Raw genomic sequence first — 24,627 nt, forward strand, 5'->3', positions numbered from 1 at the left:
TGTGTCTGACAGTAGGCTCCTTGCAGCTGCACAAACGTCATGTAGGTAACTGTGCAATAATGTTTTGACGTGATTTCAGAGTTCAAACATCTGGATGGTCCGCATATAAAGTTTTTTTGGGGAGGTCCTGAAACAATTAAAGGGAACCTGTAAGCAGATTTGGGGCCTATAAGCTGCAGCCACCACCAGTGGGCTCTTATATACAGCATTCTAACATGCTGTATATAAGAGCCCAGGCCGCTGTGTAGAACATAAAAATCACTTTATAATAATTACCTAGCGGTCACTGCGATGGGGTGGTCACTCCTCTTTTGGCTATCTTAATCCTCCTTCTGAAGCCTGTGTGCATGACGCGTCCTACGTCATACACACTCGCCGGTCCCACGCAGGCACACTACAATACTTTGATATGTCCTGCTCAGGGCAGATCAAAGTGCGCCTACGCAGGACCTCAATGCCAGCGAGTGTTCGTGGCGTAGGACGCATCATGCACCCCGGCTTCAGAAGAAGGACAACACAGATGGCCGAAAGATGAGGCGCCAGCACCAAAAGAATGAAGACGCCCATATGACCCAACTCCACTGCAGCAACCGTTTTAGGCAAGTATTATATAGTGATTTTTACGTTCTACACAGCGCCCTGGGCTCTTATATACAGCATGTTAGAATGTGGTATATAATAGCCCACTGGTGGTGGCTGCAGCTTATAGGCACAAATCTGGTGACAGGTTCCCTTTAAAAATCATTATACCAATGAACAAGCATTTTGGCAGCCTATTTATTCATGCTAATAATTGGGAACATGAGTTCTTAGGGTCTTAAAGTGCCTGATTTATCTATCTTCAGTATCAATGTGTCTGATAAGTGGAGATCTGACCACTGGGACCTTCACTGGACAGAAGAACCAGGCTGTGGAGTCCTCAGAGGCGGTATTGTGCATGTGGGATCACTGCTCCTCATCTTGTATATGGGTCTTTTGGTGGCCGCCTCACATTGTAGTTTCTGTCTCGATAAATAATCAGATGCACGCTTAGGCTGCTTTCACACATTCGGTTTGAGCAGTGCGGCTAAATCCGGCTGTGAAACCTATGCAACGGATGCAGCGAAAACACCGCATCCTTTGCATAAGTTTTTTACATGCGGCCCATTCGGTTTTTGCCGTTTGCGGCAGGCTACTGAGCATGCGCAGTGGCAAAAACCGCATGCGGTGGCCGGATGCGGTTTTGCCGCATCCGGCGTCCATAGACATGCATAGGAAAATGCGGCGGAATGTGGTTTGTTTTTTTTTTTTGCCGCACAAAAAAATGTGCCAGGCAACGTTCCATGCGGCTGCCGCATCGGCTAAATCTGCCGCATGCGGCAAAAAACGGACGGAATGCAAGCCCATGCGGCACTATTGTTAGTCTATGCCAAAAAAAAAACGCAACCGGCAGCAAAAAAAACCCGTTGCGTTTTTCTGCAAAGTGCCGGATTGTGCCGCACAGGAAAAACCAGAGGTGTGAAAGCAGCCTTATACTTTTGAGTACAGGTGGAAATTGGAATACATAGCCAAGGTCGGCTTTTACCACTGCACAAGCATTCTACCACGTGGGTGTTTTCAAGAAGTGTTTTATTGGGATTATTAAAAAATACGTTTTTCTTTTAAGGTGGTTTTCCAAAAATAGTACACCCCACCAGAGATCCTTTAATTAAGGAACCTGATTTCTTTTCAGCCATCAATGGCCATCAATGGTCCTGTTGTGTGAGACTGTAGCTGCATGTCCTTTGTAATAATGTCACCTGCCCGGTCAGGCAATACCTCGGGATGTTATATCATGTTGGATGGAAGATCGAGGCAACGAGTGTCTGTGACGGTCCCAGGATGTCGCTTCTCGCTGATTCATAAACGAATTATCAGCATTTAAGTCTCCGCAGCTTTGGCCAGTGCAGAATTTTTGCAATAAGTTTCTTACATTTTTTTTTTTTTGTTTTGGGGAAAGTTGTTTTTTTTTAATTTGTTTTTTTTTTTAAATCTAGATATGAAGATGTTTTGAAACAGTTTCCAATAGATTTGTTCTGCTGTCGTATTCATTGCATCGATGATTAAACCCTAGCCCCTCTGATTTCTGGTGTTTTGGTGCTCGGCTGGTATGTAAAGTATGTCTATCTGCATTTAAATGAGTGGCTCCAAGACAATCAGATTATATAGCAGTTACTTTGGTGAGAATATAACTGAAGCGAAATGGAAACTTCATTTTAAGTCTAATATTAGACCCTGCTTTGGAAAATTCCTTTTAAATGATCACAAGCTGAGAATAGCTAAAGAATTCCAACTTTCAGCAAACAGCATTCACCAAGAATTTTTAACCACTTACGACAGACCATGGGAAAATTGTATTTATTGCGTTACTCTCATTGTTTATATCGGCTGGGTAGAGAGGTCTTTGGGCTGGTTTTACATTTGGGCTATTTTAGCCTCATACAGTATATTTTTGTCGGAAGGAAAACTGAAATAAATATGTGCACGCTGCCATGTTGGAAAATTCATGCTATTTTGGTTGAATGCCATACATGGCAGGCCTTCACAGCCCGAAGGCAAGGCTTTACTTGGCATGGTGCTAGGGAAAGCCTTGAGACTTGCTTTCATGTACAGTACTTATGAGGCTGTGATAACTGTTCATAGAATTAATGGAATGGCTGGCGAAGGATTTCTCATCAACTCACAGAAAAAGTTATTTTGTTTCCACTTGTTATCTATGTTCTTCTTGACCAGATGAGAGTTTCTTCAGTGGAGATGAGGAGCTCTGATGTCCATCTTGGGTAGAAACATAGGACCTGAAAGGAAATATGTGACCGCTATTAGACATGTAGTGTTAGACTTCATATCGGTGACTTACGAGTAGAGATGAGCGAACCTGAAAAGTAAAGTTAGGTGTTCGTACCGAACGCAGATTTTACAAAAAAAAGTGTTCTGCTTTGGAGTTCGGGTGCTTTACGTATGCTGACCACTGGAGCGAGCATCGCTGTGCTCGGGTACGCTCAGCGCTCAGCCCAGTGCGAGCCGCTTGCAGTTTTTGAACGGTTCTCAATGGCGGCAACAACAGCGTGATCAGATGTGGTGTACAAACACAAACAAAAATTGAAGACGCACGCTCACCCTCTCCCGTAAGTGATCAGTTTATGCCTGGCTATATGTGAGCGGAGACCCGAACTGCCCAATCAGTGACTTTCATTGGGGTTCAGGTCCAGAACCGAACTTTTATCTAAAGTCCAGCGGAATCCACTGAAGGGAATTACAGTGGATCATCTCATGTCTACAGTTGACTTGGCACTTTTGAACTTGTTAAAGGGGGTTTTCCAGTGGACAATCTCCATTTGTCAGATAGACTTGCTAACATGAGCACGACCACAGAGTGTCCACCACCTGAGACCCTCAATACGCGACCACAGAGTGTCCACCCCCTGAGACCCTCCCGTACGCGACCACAGAGTGTCCACCCCCTGAGACCCTCCCGTACGCGACCACAGAGTGTCCACCCCCTGAGACCTCCAATAATCAGCTGTAATTGGTGAGGGAACCTTACAGGAGGTGTTACATTCTCCTGCAGCACCTCTAGAGGGGAAATGAGGCATTGACATGGTAGGTCCTCCAGGGCAGGAACTGTTTTCTCTACTTTGGATAATCTGAATAATAGTTGAGGAGGGGATATGTGCTTTATGTATTTACATTAATCTAACATCAAAATTAAAATTATTAATTTAATAAATAATAAAATAGTTCATTTAAATTTAATTAATTTAATTAATTAAACACCCCCCACCCCCGAGACTGTTTCAGATTCTCACTACAGATTTCATTCTAGAAGGGTGAGTGCTCACGATCAGGCTTCCTCCTGCTCTGGACGCAGCATAATTTCTCTTGCGGAGATTATAGTGTCCTGTGTGGGAGAACGCAGTGTCCTTGCCCATGATCAGTAAGTGTTTTCTAGCTCAGAACACTTGTATCTCCGCAAGAATAAATTTACATGCTGAGGCTCGGAAACCCACGCCGCAGGTCAATTTGTCTTAAAGAAGCCCAGTGGGCAGGAGATTTCTTTAAATCCCATCCAAAGTGCTTGTACTGTACAACACAGCGTTTTGGACTCCACAAAAACACGCTGTGTCTAAAACGCTGCTAATACTGATCGTGTGCACGGGCCCTTACTTTCCCACAATGAGCATTTGGTGAACTTTTGATGTTGCAGAATTTCTTCAGTTAATGGAAAAATTGGTCCCCACATAGCTTTCTCATGAGCCAGATCAGACACCCCCATACTTTGCACTGACGAGGGGCAAGCACCCCGAAACACCGTGTCTGCAAATTGGGATTCTGATCTGGCTTATATATCCTGAGTCATATTGCAAAGGATTGTTAAAAATCCACTTGTGACTTTTAGGATCGCTACTTCCAATAGGTGGCGCTGTGCTAGAGTTTGTCTCCTTTACTGGAGAGACAATTTGGAAAAATTAGGTTACTTGTGTTTGGTTTTTCATTGCATTTCTTAATGCGGCTTTTTCTCTTGGGCATGTCACGTCTTCAACAAAAGCTGCTTTATTTTTTATGCTTCCTGGTATTTTACCATTAAACTTTGATACGGTCATGTGCGGGATATCCTAATGCAATTTTATGGGGGAAATCCGCAGCTAAAACACTCACTGTACCGTCAAGAGAAATTGAAATGATGATTTCTAAAACTCCTCGCAGGTCTGGTGTTGCAGTGCTAAAAAATAAATCTAATATATAAAGCTGTGTGTGTGTGTGTGTGTGTGTGTGTGTGTGTGTGTATGCGTGTGTGTATGTCCGCTAAAGGAATTTGCACCATCACATTTACAATCACAAAAGTTTGCACAGACACCCCATGTGACTCAGGGAACGTCATACTGTTTTGACGCGAAAATTTAACCCTACGCTTTACAGTTACTCTCCAAAAAACCTGCCCCCATTAAAGTCAATGGAGGCGAGCTATTAGGTTATTAACAGGTGCTGTAATTTGTTGCTCTAGGAACAAAATAAATTGTTAGTATAAGATGCTTATGTGTGAGGTAATAAGATGTCGGTGGGGAGACTGCTAGAGAGACAGAGAGAGAGAGAGAGAGAGACAGTTAAAGAGACAGACAGAGGCAGAGAGACAGATGGGGAAAGAGACAGATGGGGAAAGAGACAGATGGGGAAAGAGACAGATGGGGAAAGAGACAGATGGGGAAAGAGACAGATGGGGAAAGAGACAGATGGGGAAAGAGACAGATGGGGAAAGAGACAGATGGGGAAAGAGACAGATGGGGAAAGAGACAGATGGGGAAAGAGACAGATGGGGAAAGAGACAGATGGGGAAAGAGACAGATGGGGAAAGAGACAGATGGGGAAAGAGACAGATGGGGAAAGAGACAGATGGGGAAAGAGACAGATGGGGAAAGAGACTGGGGGAGTGAGACTGGGGGATGGGGAAAGAGGCAGAGAGACGGGGAAAGAGGCAGAGAGACGGGGAAAGAGGCAGAGAGACGGGGAAAGAGGCAGAGAGACGGGGAAAGAGGCAGAGAGACGGGGAAAGAGGCAGAGAGACGGGGAAAGAGGCAGAGAGACGGGGAAAGAGGCAGAGAGACGAGGAAAGAGGCAGGGAGATGGGGAAAGAGGCAGAGAGACTGGGCAGAGAGACGGGGAAAGAGGCAGAGAGACGGGGAAAGAGACGGGGAGATGGGCAGAGAGACGGGGAGATGGGCAGAGAGACGGGGAAAGAGGCAGAGAGACGGGGAAAGAGGCAGAGAGACGGGGAAAGAGGCAGAGAGACGGGGAAAGAGACTGGGAAAGAGGCACAGAGATGGGAAAAGAGACTGGGCAAGAGACGGGGAAAGAGACAGAGACAAACACAGACAGTTACTATCCTGGGCAACGCCCGGGTACCACAGGTAGTTAATACATAAAAGCACAGTGGGCAGGAAATTTCTATAAATCCTGTCCACTTTGCTAGAAGTCACTGCATTTTTTGCATAGCAAAATTACATAGCATCAAAAACTCATCATGGGAACTCAGGTCCTGAGTCATGAAGGCCTGGGGTGTTCTTGATGAGAGGCTTGTTAGAGTCAGAGGCTCCCGATTCACTAACATCTGTAGAGCTATTAATGAATCAGAAGTGTCTGACAAGTGACAAGTGTCTCACCACAAACCTCGGGGACTGGCGTAAGATTTCAGCTCGTCATGAATTACACAAGCTGTGGCATCACGCCCCCGTCCCACCCCATCTCTGCCCGTTCTGACAGAGGAGGGAAAACTAGTGAATCTGCCAAAGTCTGCAGAATTTTTGCACAACTTCACGTTGCTCAAATATTTTGCAACTTTTCAAAGCAACTTCAAGCCAAAATTGTATAATCACTTTGATGAATCAGGGTCCCTAGATCTTTGCAATGCAGAAGGTCAAACCCATGGCATATCTGCCCTGAAATATTGGACACATATTGGACATTTTTATATGCTCTATGCCTGCGGCTGATGGCTGCCAGCGTTTCCTGGGGGAGAGTCCTCATTTGCAGACCTCCGATTCATAACATCCACCCGACTTCTCCTGTGCTGCACCCACACCCAAGAATGCAAAACCTCCGTGTAACAAAATAACTTCTCACCTCTCTAATTGGAATTTTTGGAATAGTTATTTGTAGAAAATGTCCTCTGTATTACATTATTACTCTTCTCATTTCCTGGATATGCAATATGCTGTCATTTAAATTGTAAGCTTTTGTAAGCGATGCCGCCTTATGTTTGTTTTTTTTTATTAAAATTCTGAGATCCTGAAAAGTATTTTTTTAATTTTTCTAGGCAAATCCCACCTGGCAATAGTACAGCGGGTGAACAATGAAGGAGAAGGGGACCCATTTTATGAAGTACTTGGAATTGTTACCTTAGAAGATGTTATAGAAGAAATTATCAAATCTGAAATCCTAGATGAAACCGATTTATACAGTGAGTTAAAAAATGTGTTCATTGTATTGGCTATATATTTTTTTTAAAAGCAGATCTGTCAGCAGACATCAGAATAGAGACTGCATACATTATTAAATAAATCTGGGACCTGATGAAGCTGGTGTACTTACTTTGACATCCACATTATTATTTATTATTATAGTGCTATTTGTTCCATGGCGCTTTACATGTGAAAAGGGGTAAACATAATAGAGACCAGTACAATAATCATAAAACAAGGCACAGACAGGTACAGGAGGAGAGAGGTCCCTGCCCGCGAGGGCTCACAGTCTACAAGGGATGGGTGAGGGTACAGTAGGTGAGGACAGAGCTGGTCGTGCGGTGCTATAGCGGATCGTTGTAGAACGCTTTTTGAAATTTTACACTTATTCTCTTCCTACCTAGCGTGATTCACAACTCTTCCTCTGTTGCTGCTAATGTAGCGCCCCTGAAGCCATCAGGGCACTACAAGGTACTGCATCCTGTCAAAGATGCAGGGCCTACCCCAGGAACCTGGAAGACCAGTGCCTGTAACAGCAAAACACATTATAATCCCTATTTTTCCCCATCCCCAAACACTGGTGACAAACTAGAAATGGATCCAATGGATGGCCACCTAGAGGTGGAGCCGATCCAGTGCACTAGACCATGACCAGGTGCGAGGGGACGGACAGTTAGGCTATGTGCGCACATTGCGTACTGTCACTGCAGAAATTCCTGCAGCGATCTGAAGTAAACGTGCGCTTCAAATCGCTCCAGAAAATGTCCGTAGTGAAAAAAAAAAAAGCCGATTCCATGCGCTCTGCCTGCAGCTCCTCCCATAGACAGAGCAGGGGCTGCAGGCAAAGCGCACGGAAGAAGTGACATGTTACTTCTTAGAACGCGCGCTTTGGGCAGCAGCCGAAGCGCTGCGCTCTAAGATGCCACGTGCGCACGGCTCCTGCATAATCTTCATAATTATGCAGGGGACGCAGGACGCATGCAGTTATGCTGCGCTACAAAGCGCAGCGTAACTGCATGTAATTATCCAACGTGCGCACATAGCCTTAGACAGTAAGTGGAAGTAAGATGAGACGGACGTAACCACTCTGACAGGACAGTGTAACGGTGACCCGAGCGGCCCAGGCATGTGGTTGCCAGTGGAGTACTCCTGGAACATAGCACCGATGGGGTACAGAGCCCTAGCTCAGACAAACGCTCCAGGCAGACCAGATAAAATCTGCACAATGAGGGGGCCATCCAGGACCTCACTGACCGTAAAGTCTGGGGGCACCAACAGTGACGGGAGAACCAGGGACCGGAATGGAACACCAACCCCACAGGGTTCACACTGCCCGCTGTACGGACCAGAGACTGCGAGACAAACAGGAGGGGACCCCCAGACTTTGCAAGCCACGGGGACCCACCAACTTGTGAAAGGTGCAGGGGAAAGAAGCCACCAGGTCACTAAACTGGCACTGGGACTAAGGGGACCAGTGGTGAGGACCAGACTTCCTCCGGGTACCAGCCATTCAACTGCTGTGAGTAAAGAGAACCAGTTACACTGCAATCCCTTGTGTTGCCTACCTTCTTTCCTCCTTCACCTACCCCCTGGGGCCTCGGCCCTACTTGTGGAGGGCCGCAACACCCAGGCTGCCGTCAACATCAGCCCCAGTGGAGAGACTGTGCAGCGGCGGTTCTATATCCGTAACCGCAACCCGCAAGTGACGTCACGACATAAACTTTATTAAATTCTCCCCTGTACATAACCCCTTTTAAAGCGACCCCCAGGGTCATGGAACCGGGCAACGGCCACCCACTGACACATTCCAGTAGTACACTGCCCGGGACCGAGTACCCCATAGCCCTGGGGTGAGTTACTTTGAAAATCCATTTAATAATTGATGCCGTCTTGTATTGTGAAAATTGGTGACAACTCCTCCCCATTACACAATGGCGCATGAGACTATATGATATATTCAAGTTTGTGTCAACAATATAGGAAACCACAGCATATTGATATCCAGCATCCCTGGTGGGCTAGTGTAGTGGAGGTTTTTTCTTTTGCTTACCTCACAATATTTTCAAGATAATGATCGGGTTCTTTTTATGCTCCACTTGTAGTGGAGATGTTTGGACCCCTTTCACTTCAGTCACGATTATGGAGGGAATAAGATTCTACTTCCAATTTGGTTCAAAGAAATAAAGGATCACCGTTTGCTTCCTTAGGCCATGAACATACATTGAGTATTTGGTGAGTTTTTTACCTCAGTATTTGTAGCCAAAACCAGGAGCAGAGCAAACAGAGGAAAGTATAATAGAAACATGGGCACCACTTCTGTATTTATCACCCACTCCTGGTTTTGACTTACACAAACTGAGGTAAAAACTCACCAAATACTCAACATGTGCACATGGCCTAGGTGGTAGAGAACAGGTTTATGCCTGCTGTCTTGGTAGTCAAGGATTTGGAGGGGTTAATGTATGCTTATCTGAGGGGTCTAGGATTAATAAGAGTTTATGCTTGCATCACTATTAGTTTTTAAGGGTATAGATGGGTTAGAGGGACCCTGTCAGCACAAAATGACTGTTAAAATCAAGCACGGGCACCTGAAGTATGGCCGAGCAATTCAGCCCACCTACTTGTTTTCCATCTATCTCTGCCTCCCTACTCTGGCACTTGTAAAGTCAGAGCTGTCAATCAAAGATGAGGAGGATGATGATGGATATAGATGGACAACAAGTATGTGGGAAGGTGTACTGAACTAGGCAATGCCAAGAGCAGAACATTGTCGGGTATAAATGATTTGGTGACAAAATGTATAATTAGTGGAGGAAGGTTGAACTAGATGGACCTAGGTCTTTTTTTAACCTATATAAGTATGTAAGGGCACCTATGCTTGGATTGGACAGTCATTTTGTGCCAACACTCCCTTTACTGCTTGCCTCCATGGTGGACTAGGGTTCTTCTTAAAGGGAATCTCTCAGTAGGTTTTTACTTTCTCGTCTGAGAGCAGGATAATGTTGGTAAGTAGATCCGGAATCCAACGGTGTATCACTTAGATTACTGACAGCAGCTGTTCTGATGCAATCAGAATTTTTAGCTTTAGCCATGTAGCAGAGCTGAGAGAGCTGCCACGCCCACACCAGGCTCTCTATAGAGATTGAGACAGGGGAGCCAGCAAGATCTGAAAGTGGCATGCATCATATAAAAAGGGCAAATTCAGATTTATTCCAACTGTACTATAATACAAAATGAGATTTTTAGCAAATAATTGATCAATTTTTTGAGCCACCCCTGCCACGTCACGGCAAATCTCAATAGGGGGGTCCTACTCTATATTATGTGTTTCATGTGCCATGCAGCCTCCTAGATATATTAAAAGCAGGACTTTATTGGAGCACACATACCTGTAACCTATATATAACCGCTGCCATGTTGCAAAAAAAGGCAACTGCGGATAAAAGAAAGCCCAGGTCCCAGCGTGTGCAGCAGACGCCACACATACCAGGACAATATTAGAACTTGCCCTCACAGTGCCTGGTATGTGGTGTCTGCTGCACACGCTGGGACCTGGGCTGCCTTTTATCCGCAGTTGCCTCTTTTTGCGACATGGCAGCGGTTAGGCTGCTTTCACACTACATTTTTTTTTTTAACATGCGTCATGAACTTTTTTTAACGCAAAAACTGATCCAATGCAAATGCGTTTTCATTTCAATGCATTTGCAACGGACTCGCATCAACATGCGTTCACATGCGTTTGCGTGCGTTATAGTGAGGATCCAGCGACTTGCAGTTTTTTTTTAACTTTTTTCAAAAACGCTACTTGTAGCGTTTTTGAGCTGCGTCCAAATACTGCAAATTGCTGGATCCTGACTATACTGCATGCAAACGCATGTGAACGCTGGCATGCTGATAGACAGGATCCTGCTTGCTCTACTGAGCATGCCCAGAAACCAGCCTGGCGTGATCAGTCTCTCCCTCTCTCTCCTCTCTCTCCCCCCGTCTCTCTCTCTCTCCCCGCTCTCGCCTGAGAGCGGCGGACGCTCGTAACCAAGGTAAATATCGGGTAACCAAGCAAAGCGCTTCGCTTAGTTACCCGATGTTTACCTTGGTTACGTGTGCAGGGAGTAGGCAGCCCGGCTTCTAGCAGCTGCGAACGCTCGTAACCAAGGTAAATATCGGGTATCCAAGCAAAGCACTTCGCTTAGTTACCCGATGTTTGCCCTGGTTACCAGCGTCCGCAGCTGTCAGAAGCCAGCTCCCAGTCTATCACGTTCAGTTCCCCTCAGTCCCGATCACATGACTTCAATGCCCGCCCATAAACTTCAAGTGACAGGATCCTGCAAAATAACACTTTTGTTTGCATGCGTTTTTCTTTGTAAAAACAGGATCCACTTTTACAGCAAAAAAAAGTTCATGACGCATGTTAACAAAAACGTAGTGTGAAAGCCGCCTTATATATAAGTTACAGATGTGTGCTGTAATATGGTTCTACTTTTAATATATCTAGGAGCCCGCATGGCACATGAAATACATAATATAGAGTAGGACCCCCTATTGAGATTAGCTGTGACGTGGCAGGGGTGGCTCAAAATGTGATCAATTATTTGCAAAAAAAAATCTCATTTTGTATTATAGTACAGTTGGAATGAATCTGTGAATTTGCACTTTTTATATGATGCATGCCACTTTCAGATCGTGCTGGCTCCCCTTTCACTATAGAGATTGTACAATGACAATCCGGTGTCAGAGGAGCAGGCGTACCGGACTTCCATGTGCGTGACTTTGTATTGCTGATGAATAAACAAACATAGCAAATAAACAGCACATCGGACTGTGACAACACAGGCATCCCTGAAGTCTGTTTTTAACCCTTGCAGCTTACTGTCTTCAGCTTACATACCAAAAACCTGCTGACAAATTCCTAAAAATATGGTTTATCCCTTCCTTTTATCGGTTACTGCTCTCTTCCCTCAAAGTATATTATGTAGGGTAAGTTGTTTTTTTTCCTCTTTATAGAACAGTGCAGAATATTAGTTTTTTTCTGTACAGTTGGAAAAGTTTTACTGACATATAGCGCCCGATGATTGGGAAGAGTGGAGGAATAACCATGTGTTCTGCTTTTGTTCCCGTGTTTTATTTTTGTCTCTATTTGTCCATTTCTGAACATGTAAAAATGTATCTCTGCTTTTCCTGGATAATGGATTTGTGTTTTTTTTTTCTTTTATTTTAATGACTGTATTAGCTGATAACAGAACAAAAAAGAAAATCACACATCGAGAGAGAAAACAAGATTTCTCCGCTTTTAAGCAAACCGACAACGAGATGAAGGTTAAAATCTCCCCCCAGCTTCTCCTGGCTATGCACCGTTTCCTAGCAACAGGCAAGTTGGGCTTATCACAGTGGGAGATCACGGACAATCTCAAGCGGGGGGAGCAGTGAGGCCTGGAGCCGTGCCCAGTGTCACCTCTGTGCGGACACGTGCTCTGCTGCCTCTGTGCCGTAGTGGCCATCGTCTCTGCCCGGGGCTGCGGGGCCAGAAACAAAAGTGCAAAAAGAGCAGGGGTTGTTCAGTACTTGTGTGCACAGGGTCCTGATGTCTAGGTTATCTTAGGGTACTTTCACACTTGCATTTTTTCCCTTCCGTCACAATCCGCCCTTTTGGAAAACAGCAGAATCCATTAACGGATTCCTCTGTTTCCTATAGACTTGTATGGATGACAGATTGTGCCAAAAGTACCTGCGTTCCTTCTGCTGGCCGACGCTGCGTTGCTTCCGCCGGGCGGAAGGAACGCAGCATGTAACGTTTTTTGAGCGGCGGAATCCTCTATTTTTCACTCCGCATGCTCATTATTTTTATTTTTATTTATTTATTTATTTTTTTATTATTTATCACAGAAACTTTATTTTGTCTCTCGGTGGCCGAACATTCAGCTGAGCTTCCGGCCGCCGGCATGTGAGTGCGTTCAGCTGAGCGCCCAGCCGCCGGCATGTGAGAGCGCTCAGCTGAGCGCCCAGCCGCCGGCATGTGAGAGCGCTCAGCTGAGTGCCCAGCCGCCTGCATGTGAGAGCGCTCAGCTGAGTGCCCAGCCGCCTGCATGTGAGAGCGCTCAGCTGAGCGCCCGGCCGCCGGCATGTGAGCGCGCTCAGCTGAGTGCCCGGCCGCCTGCATGTGAGAGCGCTTAGATTTGTGCCCGGCCGCCAGAATGTGAGAGCTCTCAGCTGAGCGCCCGGCCGCCGGCATGTGAGAGCGCTCAGCTGAGTGCCCAGCCGCCTGCATGTGAGAGCGCTCAGCTGAGTGCCCGGCCGCCGGAATGTGAGAGCTCTCAGCTGAGCGCCCGGCCGCCGGCATGTGAGAGCGCTCAGCTGAGCGCCCGGCCGCCTGCATGTGAGAGCGCTCAGCTGAGCGCCCGGCCGCCTGCATGTGAGAGCGCTCAGCTGAGCGCCCGGCCGCCTGCATGTGAGAGCGCTCAGCTGAGCGCCCGGCCGCCGGAATGTGAGAGCTCTCAGCTGAGCGCCCGGCCGCCGGCTTTTGAGACCGATCAGCTGATTGTTCACAATAGTCTGCGGCTGGTAAAACTGTAAAGAAGAAAAAAAAAAAAAGCTTTCCGTTGTTTTGTACGATCCGTTGCATCCGTTGTGCCATTATATGCAACGCATCCGCTACATCTGTCACACAACGCAATGCAACGGATGCCGTTCAACGCAAGTGTGAAACTAGCCTTAGGCATCGTTCACATTTTGTAGCATACTGATCATAGGTGACTGGGAAGATCCCATCATACACCTTAAAGGAACTGCTCATGTTAATAACGGTCTCTGCTCTGGCGGCAGGAGGAGCTTAGCTTAGCAGATAGATACACATTTTTAAGGGAAAAGTTTCAGTAAAGGGTACATGTTGTTCACTGAAATCCCAGGTGTTTGTATGCATAGGAGTCCAGTGGGCGGTCCTACCAGTGATTGTATGATTGTGCCTACAGAAAGGACCGCCCACTGGACTCCTATACATATAAAACACCAGGGATTCCGAATTAAAGTTGTATTGATTTTTTTCCCACAGATCTATATCATTCATCTCCGCTTCTTCTCTATACTATGGCGTTTACAGAGCCAACTGCACATACAACATGACTCATTCCCTTTTTAAAGGCGTTGCCTGGATCATATATTAAAAGGGTTGTCCACTTCTGAACAACCCTAATGTAATCAATTCCGTACCTTTTAATGGGAGTCTGTCGCCAGGTCTCTGCCACCTAGTCTGAGAGCAGCATAATGTAGGGGCATAGATCCTAATTCCAGCGATGTGTCACTTACTGGGCTGCTTAGTGTAGTTTTGATAAAATCGCTGATTAATCAGCAGTACATTATCATTGCAGGACTACTTGGCATGCTGCAAGTATTCCAGCATATTCATGAGCTCTGTATATCTGCAGCAGAGAAAACATTGATTTTGTCAAAATGACAGCAAACCGTAAGCAAACAGTAAGTGACACATCGCTGGAATCAGGGTCTCTGTCTCTACATTATGCTGCTCTTAGATGAGATAGCAAACACCTGGTGACAGATTCCCCATAATAATAAAAGAACAATGCAAACTTGCCACCTGCAGCGGTGGCTGTTCCAGCAATGTCATCACCCCTCTTCCCAGAGATTGACATAACTTGTCGGGTCCTGCGCAGGCTTGCAGACAAAGGGCGGCCGCTGTTCAGCTGTAGCCTTTACTATTTTATCAGAACGGACGCCCACCCTGACAGAATGTTGATGGGGTGCAGCTGACGAGCAGCAGATTATTGGCTGCACCCGTTCAATTACACAACAGATCTTGTCACCCTCTGCAAACAGCGACGCTGCCATTGCATTATATTGTTTTTATTTAATTTCATATTCGGACCTGAGCTGCTTAAACTGGGGTTGTTCAGAATTGGAAAACCCCTTTAAGGATAGGTCATTAATATTAGATTGGTTGATACCGAACACCGATGCGCTGTTTTATTAACCAAGACTGGATGTAAACATTCCGGCCGGCGAGGAGGGGCGCTGCCTGGCAGACCCCACTGATCTGATATCCATCACCTCTCCTAGGCATACATCAATATTATATATCTGGACAATCCCTTTAAATGTATTCATTGACATTCACCCAGCGGAGGGCAATTCAGCCTCCATTCACATGGTGAACGGGGCCCTATGAGTAGCAGATATGGCTTTATGGCAACTGCCATATTTGTATATGATCTACCTGTTTTAGTACATTTTTGTCTTTCTCCTGGCAATTCTGAATCATCTTTGTGATTTTCCTGTTATTCATCCTGGAAACGCATTAATAAATTCACATTTGTGTCTTACCATTTCCTGAAAAGCCTCAACCCTCAATTGTCATCTTATTCATGAATTGCCAGGAGGAGTAACTGAGGAATGGTACAAGACAGAGTGTAAAAACAATAAATAAAAATCAGGTGCTTCAGAATTGTTATCTTATGGGGTCCTTCTGAGACGGCCAGGCTAGGAGGGCTGCTGGGTCCTTTTTAGACAAAGTAGGCATGATCGGCTGGTTCTCCTGACTGTAGATGTTCTTGCGGTGTTCTCCGGTGTGCACTAATTAATCATGCATTCTTTCCCCTGTAGAAGTGGATGCTTTTAGCCCCTCTCAGATGTCAGAGAAGATTCTTCTGAGGCTGCTCAAACATCCCAATGTCATCCAGGAGCTAAAGTTCGATGACAGGAACAAGAGGTCTCCTGAATACTACCTCTACCAGCGGAATAAGCCGGTGGATTACTTTGTGCTGGTTTTACAGGTCAGACTTGTCACTCCGATCTTCGCGTTATGTAAAATATTGCAGAAGCCTTACTCTTGTCTTTTCGTGATTTATTAGCTTAGTACAATATTACACAGCATATAAATCTATCTTCTGTCTGACGGCTTCCCCGAGATGTTATTTTCCAGGGAGGGTCCTCACACGAAACCCCCTCACACTTTAGTAGATATGATAATTTGGACATACAGATGTGCGTTTTTCTTGCTACTTTCTTGGCATGAGCTCATCCATCAAGGGCAATCCCCATTCTTAGCTCTCTAGTTATGAGCTGGTTGCTGGCCTGTCCGGATTTTGCATGATAGCACCAAGTCTTTATACAAGTGGTCTACTTTATCTAATAAAGGGGGTCAAGACCTAGAGACCACCCTGTGCCTGTTTTCCTGTTTCTCGTTGGCCAGTGACAACATAGTGATTACCTATCCATAGGATAGGTCATCCTTATCCGATTGATGGGGGTCCGACACCTGGAACCCCTAAGGATCAGCTGAAATGTGCTCTACTGGCTGCCAGGCCTAAACACTCTGAACAGAATTCCAAAGTGTATGTCCACGAAATGTGTGGCATCCACTGCTGGGTACTGCAGAACCGCTCGTATTGTTAGTATTTGTATAGTGTTAGTATTTTTAGGGTCTGTTCTCTAGTGCTCGGCAGCAGGGGGGGGGGCTGTTCCTCTAGTGTCTGGCAGCAAGGGGGGGGGGGATGTCCCTCTAGTGCCCGGCAGCAGGGAGGGGAGGCTGTCCCTTTAGTGCCGTTAGAAGGGGGGGCGGTCTCTCTAGTGTCCAGCAGCAGGGGGATGGGCTGTCCATCTAGTGCCCGACAGAAGGGGGGGGCTGTCTCTCTAGTGCTCGGCAGTAGGGGGGGGGGCTGTTCCTCTAGTGTCTAGCAGCAAGGGGGGGCTGTCCCTCTAGTGCCCGGCAGCAGGGAGGGGAGGCTGTCCCTCTAGTGCCTGGCAGCAGGGAGGGGTTGTCCCTCTAGTGCCCAGCAGCAGGGGGAGGCTGTCCCTCTAGTGCCCGGCAGCAGGGTGGGGGGCTGTCCCTCTAGTGCCCAGCAGCAGGGTGGGGGGCTGTCCCTCTAGTGCCCGGCAGCAGGGTGGGGGGCTGTCCCTCTAGTGCCCGGCAGCAGGGTGGGGGGCTGTCCCTCTAGTGCCCGGCAGCAGGGTGGGGGGCTGTCCCTCTAGTGCCCGGCAGCAGGGTGGGGGGCTGTCCCTCTAGTGCCCGGCAGCAGGGTGGGGGGCTGTCCCTCTAGTGCCCGGCAGCAGGGTGGGGGGCTGTCCCTCTAGTGCCCGGCAGCAGGGTGGGGGGCTGTCCCTCTAGTGCCCGGCAGCAGGGTGGGGGGCTGTCACTCTAGTGCCCGCAGCAGGTGGGAGGCCTGTCACTCTAGTGCCCGGCAACAGGGTGGGGGGCTGTCCCTCTAGTGCCCAGCAGCAGGGGGGGCTGTCCCTCTAGTGCCCGGCAGTGGGGGGGGGGCTGTATTTTTAGCGCCCGGCAGCAACTCTTTTTCTCTAAATCGGCGGTGCGTATCAGCTGTTGGCCCACACATCATATATTTGTCACCTGCCCCGTGGATGGTGTTGGCTGGATAACCCCTGAAATCAAGAGCCCCATGCATTTGTGCGAAACAATGAGTAAGGTAGAAAATATAACCCATGTTTATCTACAGGGGAAAGTGGAAGTGGAAGCCGGGAAGGAAGGGATGAATTCGAAGCCGGTGCCTTTCTTACTATGGAGTGATGGCTCTCACTGCATCACCAGGTATCTTATTTTTTTCACTACTGATGCTATAGAAATGTATATGTATAGAAATGTGCCTAATGTATGTAAAGCGCTGTGGAATCAATAGCGCTATATAAATGAATAATAATAATTATTATTGTACAGTTTTCTGCCACCCCAGATGAATTTTACTTAGTACTTTGCATGTGCATACATCACTGCTATCCTGCTGCAGGAAGGCATGTAGATCCCCCACCCATGGCAACTCTGAAGGAAGCTGCAAGAAAGCATTGTGATAAAATGTTATTTTATGATGCAATGTATTCTCTGAATTATATAACCTATAAGTGCTCACACGTTGAGCCTGCTCGTATTGCCCCCTCCTTTTTGCAGAAATAAAATGTAAAAAATATTTTTAAAAAAATCTTGGCAAACAAAAATAATATCTGAATGGCAGAATCACTTTGTTTCCCAAAAGATGGGAGAAAATAAAAAGAAATTATGAAGGTATATGGACTGAAAAATTGCAGTGATTTAAAAGCTAAAGCTTGTGTGGCAAAAATAAGCCCGGATAAAACTGTCAACTAAAAAATCAAACTGTATACTTCTTGGAAGGCGAGGAGGAAAAATCAAAACAAAGAGGACCGATGGGTACTGTATCTCTCACGGGTCTGCATAGACCTGAAGCCAGCCCTGATTAAATGCCACAATAGCATGTCCCCAAAATATTGGTTAATCTAAATATAAAGCAGAAAACCCTTTACTCCTCCTGGCAGGGTAATATAATAATAGTATTATTATTATTATTATTAATTTTATTCATTTATGTAGCGCTATTAATTCCACAGCGCTTTACATACATTGGCAACACTGTCCCATTGGGGCTCACAATCTAGAGTCCCTATCAGTATGTCTTTGGAGTGTGGGAGGAAACCGGAGAACCCGGAGGAAACCCACGCAAACACGAGGAGAACATACAAACTCCTTGCAGATGTTGTCCTTGGTGGATTTGAACCCAGGACCCCAGCGCTACAAGACTGCAGTGCTAACCACTGAGCCACCAAGTTCTGTGTTTTTGCTCTAGTGCCCAGCACATGGCATGCAGCATTATTTGCCCCCAGAATGGAAGAAATATTGATATTTGATTGATATTGATATTTCCATATCTGTGTAGGGTGAGTATTTTTTAAATGTTTGTAACTTTTGGCAGATTGTTACCTTTAGAATATGTTGACAAAGTTACTTAAAGGGATTAGGCTACTTTCACACATCAATTTTTTGCCGTCAGGCACAATCCGGTTTGTGCCAGATGCGACGGATCCGTCGCAGATTGTGACAAAACTGATGTGACGGATCTGGTAAAAACACGGATCCATCTTAGCAGCTCTATTTTCTTTTTTCCTATGCATTTTAAAGGTGCAACCCATCCTAATTCTGGCTTTTTAGGGATGACGACGGATCCGGCGCCCATAGGTTTCCATTGTAAAGAAAAGACGGACCGCACGGGATCAGTCTCCTTCCGTTTTTTTGCCGGTCACAAAAAAACGTTGCTTGGGACGTTTCTTTCGGTGGCCGCACGGGCACACACCGGATGAAAGGCGAAGCCACGCGGCACAATCCAGCGCTAATACAAGTCTATGAGGAAAAAAAAAAAAACGGATCCGGCGCCAGATCTGTTTTATCCGCAATTCGCCGGATTGTGCCTGATGGGGAAAAAATGATGTGTGAAAGAGGCCTAAAGGCCACTTTACACACAGAGATAAATCTGCGGCAGATCTGTGGTTGCAGTGAAATTGTGGACAATCAGTGCCAGGTTTGTGGCTGTGTACAAATGGAACAATATGTCCATGATTTCACTGCAACCACAGATCTGCCAAAGATTTATCTCTGCGTGTAAAGTGGCCTTTAGGCTGATGCATCTTCTTCCTACTAAAATCTTTCTGATAGCAGCCTCCAAGTTAAAGGGAACCTGTCAGCTGATTGATGCTGCCCAAACCACAGGCAGCATGAACCAGATGCGGGCAGTGTTATTGCAGCCATGTGTCTTGCTTTGAAATGCTGCAGCATTTTGGAAAAAAACATTTTGAAAAGTTGATCAAGGACTTTCTCAGATAAGTAGTCCGAGGCGGGTGCCAGATGCCAGATCTAGCCTTCCCGTTCCACTAGTCTGACCGGTCTTTCCTAATAACACACACATATAGAAGAGACCTGTGAGTCGAGGGGATCGGTCTTTGGACTGGTCATCTGAGACACATAAGCCCATGTGGCTTTTCGAAGGATTTGTTCTCTGAAATGCTGCAGCGTTGATTTGGCCAACATAAATTTCATGACAAGTTTCTTTAAGTATTTTAGCAGGCTTGTGAAAAAATAAATATAGCATTGTCTCTTTTAAGCCTTTGATGATGCTTTTAAAAGAAGGTATGTCTGGCGCTGGAGTTCTCAGAATGTCCTTTTCTTTACCAAGCAATGGAGAAGCCGGCAGACACATTTCTTCTCAAAATCCTAAAATTCTTAAAGCATAAAAGCAAGTTAAACATCATTTCAGGCAGACTATTCACACCTGATTTACCCTGAACAATGCATTAATTACTGTGTTCTTTTCTGTGCCTAGAGGTAAAGGCGGCAGGAAACAAATTCCAAGAGGGATGTAGTGCCATCTTGTGGGGAACATTGAGCATTCATTCCAGGCTGAAGCAAAGTAGTGATGGATCTAGTTATATAGAATGCTACAAAGCTGAAAAAGCTAATGCCCAAGGGCAACTCGCTGTCCAATAATACTGCCCTGCCATAATGATACTGAATACAAAAACTTAAGAAGGAGGACAAGCAAATGAATGGTTAATAAAGTCCACGGAAGTCTGCTTGATTGGTCTGTTTTTGTTTTTTTTTTAATTGAAGAGGCTTTTGTGGAATGTACACAGCCTTTTTTAAATGCAAGGGAAATATATGTGTAGAATATATAGTTAGGTCCAGAAATATTTGGACAGTGACACAAGTTTTGTTATTTTAGCTGTTTACAAAAACATGTTCAGAAGTACAATTTATATATATAATATGGGCTGAAAGTGCACACTCCCAGCTGCAATATGAGAGTTTTCACATCCAAATCGGAGAAAGGGTTTAGGAATCATAGCTCTGTAATGCATAGCCTCCTCTTTTTCAAGGGACCAAAAGTAATTGGACAAGGGACTCTAAGGGCTGCAATTAACTCTGAAGGCGTCTCCCTCGTTAACCTGTAATAAATGACGTAGTTAAAAGGTCTGGGGTTGATTATAGTTGTGTGGTTTTGCATTTGGAAGCTGTTGCTGTGACCAGACAACATGCGGTCTAAGGAACTCTCAATTGAGGTGAAGCAGAACATCCTGAGGCTGAAAAAAAAGAAAAAATCCATCAGAGAGATAGCAGACATGCTTGGAGTAGCAAAATCAACAGTCGGGTACATTCTGAGAAAAAAGGAATTGACTGGTGAGCTTGGGAACTCAAAAAGGCCTGGGCGTCCACGGATGACAACAGTGGTGGATGATCGCCGCATACTTTCTTTGGTGAAGAAGAACCCGTTCACAACATCAACTGAAGTCCAGAACACTCTCAGTGAAGTAGGTGTATCTGTCTCTAAGTCAACAGTAAAGAGAAGACTCCATGAAAGTAAATACAAAGGGTTCACATCTAGATGCAAACCAATCATCAATTCCAAAAATAGACAGGCCAGAGTTAAATTTGCTGAAAAACACCTCATGAAGCCAGCTGAGTTCTGGAAAAGTATTCTATGGACAGATGAGACAAAGATCAACCTGTACCAGAATGATGGGAAGAAAAAAGTTTGGAGAAGAAAGGGAACGGCACATGATCCAAGGCACACCACATCCTCTGTAAAACATGGTGGAGGCAACGTGATGGCATGGGCATGCATTGCTTTCAATGGCACTGGGTCACTTGTGTTTATTGATGACATAACAGCAGACAAGAGTAGCCGGATGAATTCTGAAGTGTACCGGGATATACTTTCAGCCCAGATTCAGCCAAATGCCGCAAAGTTGATCGGACGGCGCTTCATAGTACAGATGGATAATGACCCCAAACATACAGCCAAAGCTACCCAGGAGTTCATGAGTGCAAAAAAGTGGAACCTTCTGCAATGGCCAAGTCAATCACCAGATCTTAACCCAATTGAGCATGCATTTCACTTGCTCAAATCCAGACTTAAGACGGAAAGACCCACAAACAAGCAAGACCTGAAGGCTGCGGCTGTAAAGGCCTGGCAAAGCATTAAGAAGGAGGAAACCCAGCGTTTGGTGATGTCCATGGGTTCCAGACTTAAGGCAGTGATTGCCTCCAAAGGATTCACAACAAAATATTGAAAATAAAAATATTTTGTTTGGGTTTGGTTTATTTGTCCAATTACTTTTGACCTCCTAAAATGTGGAGTGTTTGTAAAGAAATGTGTCCAATTCCTACAATTTCTATCAGATATTTTTGTTCAAACCTTCAAATTAAACGTTACAATCTGCACTTGAATTCTATTGTAGAGATTTCATTTCAAATCCAATGTGGTGGCATGCAGAGCCCAACTCGCAAAAATTGTGTCACTGTCCAAATATTTCTGGACCTAACTGTATGTATGTGTGTATATATATATATATATATATATATATATATATATATATATATATATATATATATATATATATATATATATATATATATATATATATGCCTTATTCTGTCTGTCTGTCTTGCTCCAAAATTGTGTCCTTACGGTGACACAAAGCGGATTGGCCGCTGGCCTCGCCATGGCCCTGCCCCCCTGCACGGATTGGTCGCTCGCCCTGGCTCCCCCCACACGGATTGGCCGGCCGCTCGCACAGGCTCCGCCCCCCACACGGATTGGCCTCTCGCCCCGGCACCCTGCACGTATTGGCAACTCGGCCACACCCCGCCCCCCTCACGCAATGCACGCTCGCTCTGGCCCCGCCCCCCCGCACGCATCCCCCGAACTGACACGGAGACACGACTCCCAGGTGAGTACTGTACCCCCGGGAGCCCACACCAGCATACGCCGCCAACCCAGCCGACACAAACCCTCGCATTGCTGGGGTTTGCCGCTGTATGCTGGTGTGGGCTCCCGTGCGAGTGGGGGACGGGATGCGCTGGTAACCATGGTAGCATAGTTACCAGCGCATCAAGGTCCTGCAGCGGCGGAACATCCACACACACACACACACACACACACACACACACCTCACACACACATCAGATCGCATCCACACACTCACAGCATCCGGAGATATCGCTTGCTTCTCGGCCGCGATACTGTGCTGCAGTGAGCTTCCAGGACCTGCCGGAGGATCACATGGCCAGGAGCATGTGGTATCTCCGGATGTTGTGAGTGAGCGCGTATGTGCAATATCGTCAATGTGTGTGTGTGTGAGTGTATGCGATCGGGTGGGTGTGAGTGTATGCAATCGGGTGTGTGTGTGTGTGTGTGTGTGTGTGTGTGTGTGTGTGTGTGTGTGTGAGAGTGTATGCGATCGGATCTGTGAGTGTCGGCAGAGGAGCACGGCGTGCTGGAGGAGGCTGGGAGGGGGAGGCTGATGTTGGGGGAGGCTGGGAGGGTGTAGGCTGATGCTGGGGGAGGCTGATGCTGGGGGAGGCTGATGCTGGGGGAGGCTGATGCTGGGGGGTGGCTGGGATGAGAGAGGCTGATGCTGGGGGAGGCTGGAAGGAGAGAGGCTGATGCTGGGGGAGGCTGATGTTGGTGGAGGCTGGGAGGGTGTAGGCTGATGCTGGGGGAGGCTGGGAGGAGAGAGGCTGATGCTGGGGGAGGCTGGGAGGAGAGAGGCTGATGCTGGGGGAGGCTGATGCTGGGGGAGGCTGGGAGGAGAGAGGCTGATGCTGGGGGAGGCTGATGCTGGGGGAGGCTGGAAGGAGAGAGGCTGATGCTGGGGGAGGCTGATGCTGGGGGAGGCTGATGCTGGGGGAGGCTGGAAGGAGAGGGGCTGATGCTGGGGGAGGCTGGGAGGTGGAGGCTGATGCTGGGGAAGGCTGGGAGGAGAGAGGCTGATGCTGGGGGAGGCTGGGGGAGGCTGGGAGGGGGAGGCTGGGAGGAGAGAGGCTGATGCTGGGGGAGGCTGGGAGGAGGGAGGCTGGGAGGGGGGAGGCTGAGAGAAGAGAGGCTGATGCTGGGGACAGAGAGGCTGATGCTGGGGACAGAGAGGCTGATGCTGGGGACAGAGAGGCTGATGCTGGGAGGAGAGAGGCTGATGCTGGGAGGAGAGAGGCTGATGCTGGGAGGAGAGAGGCTGATGCTGGGAGGAAAGAGGCTGATGCTGGGGGCAGAGAGGCTGATGCTGGTGCAGCATGGGGGATGGAGCACGATGGGGAGTGCGCAGCATGGGGGATGGAGCACGTTTGGGAGTGCGCAGCATGGGGGATGGAGCACGTTTGGGAGTGCGCAGCATGGCGGATGGAGCACGTTTGGGACTGCGCAGCATGGCGGATGGACCACGTTTGGGAGTGCGCAGCATGGCGGATGGAGCACGTTTGGGAGTGCACAGCATGGGGGATGGAGCACGTTTGGGACTGCGCAGAATGGCGGATGGACCACGTTTGGGAGTGCACAGCATGGCGGATGGAGCACGTTTGGGAGTGCGCAGCATGGCGGATGGACCACGTTTGGGAGTGCGTAGCATGGCGGATGGAGCACGTTTGGGAGTGCGCTGCATTGGGGATGGAGCACGATGGGAGGTGCACACCTCCCCCCAACACACACACACACACACACACACACACACACACACACACACACACACACACACACACACACACACACACACACACTGGGAACCACAAACACTGCCCTACACAGACACCCACACGCACAGACAACGCTGCACACACACAACACCCAACACACAAACACTGCGGCATACATAAATATACGCACATACCACGCAACACACACACACATTGCACAAAACATACCTCCCCCCAAAACACACCACACCCACACAAACCGCACAACACACACACACACAACGCTACAGACACACAGCGCTCCACAAACAACGCAACACACGCAACACACATACAACACCGCTCTCACCCCCCGCCACACCCAGAACATGTACAGCCCCTACACAAACACTT

General features: G+C 47.1%; 1 protein-coding gene across 1 annotated transcript in view; it reads left to right on the forward strand.

The window, feature by feature from the left end:
* Window positions 1-24,627, forward strand: part of CNNM2 (cyclin and CBS domain divalent metal cation transport mediator 2) — a 175,721-nt gene that overhangs the window by 116,585 nt on the left and 34,509 nt on the right. The window contains 5 exon segments of the mRNA XM_075348608.1: window positions 6,827-6,970; window positions 12,199-12,336; window positions 15,579-15,748; window positions 17,429-17,463; window positions 17,465-17,520. Of these exon segments, the coding sequence (XP_075204723.1) occupies window positions 6,827-6,970; window positions 12,199-12,336; window positions 15,579-15,748; window positions 17,429-17,463; window positions 17,465-17,520 (543 nt within the window).

The sequence above is a fragment of the Anomaloglossus baeobatrachus genome, chromosome 5 (genome assembly GCF_048569485.1).
Source record: "Anomaloglossus baeobatrachus isolate aAnoBae1 chromosome 5, aAnoBae1.hap1, whole genome shotgun sequence".
Classification (NCBI taxonomy): Eukaryota; Metazoa; Chordata; class Amphibia; order Anura; family Aromobatidae; genus Anomaloglossus; species Anomaloglossus baeobatrachus.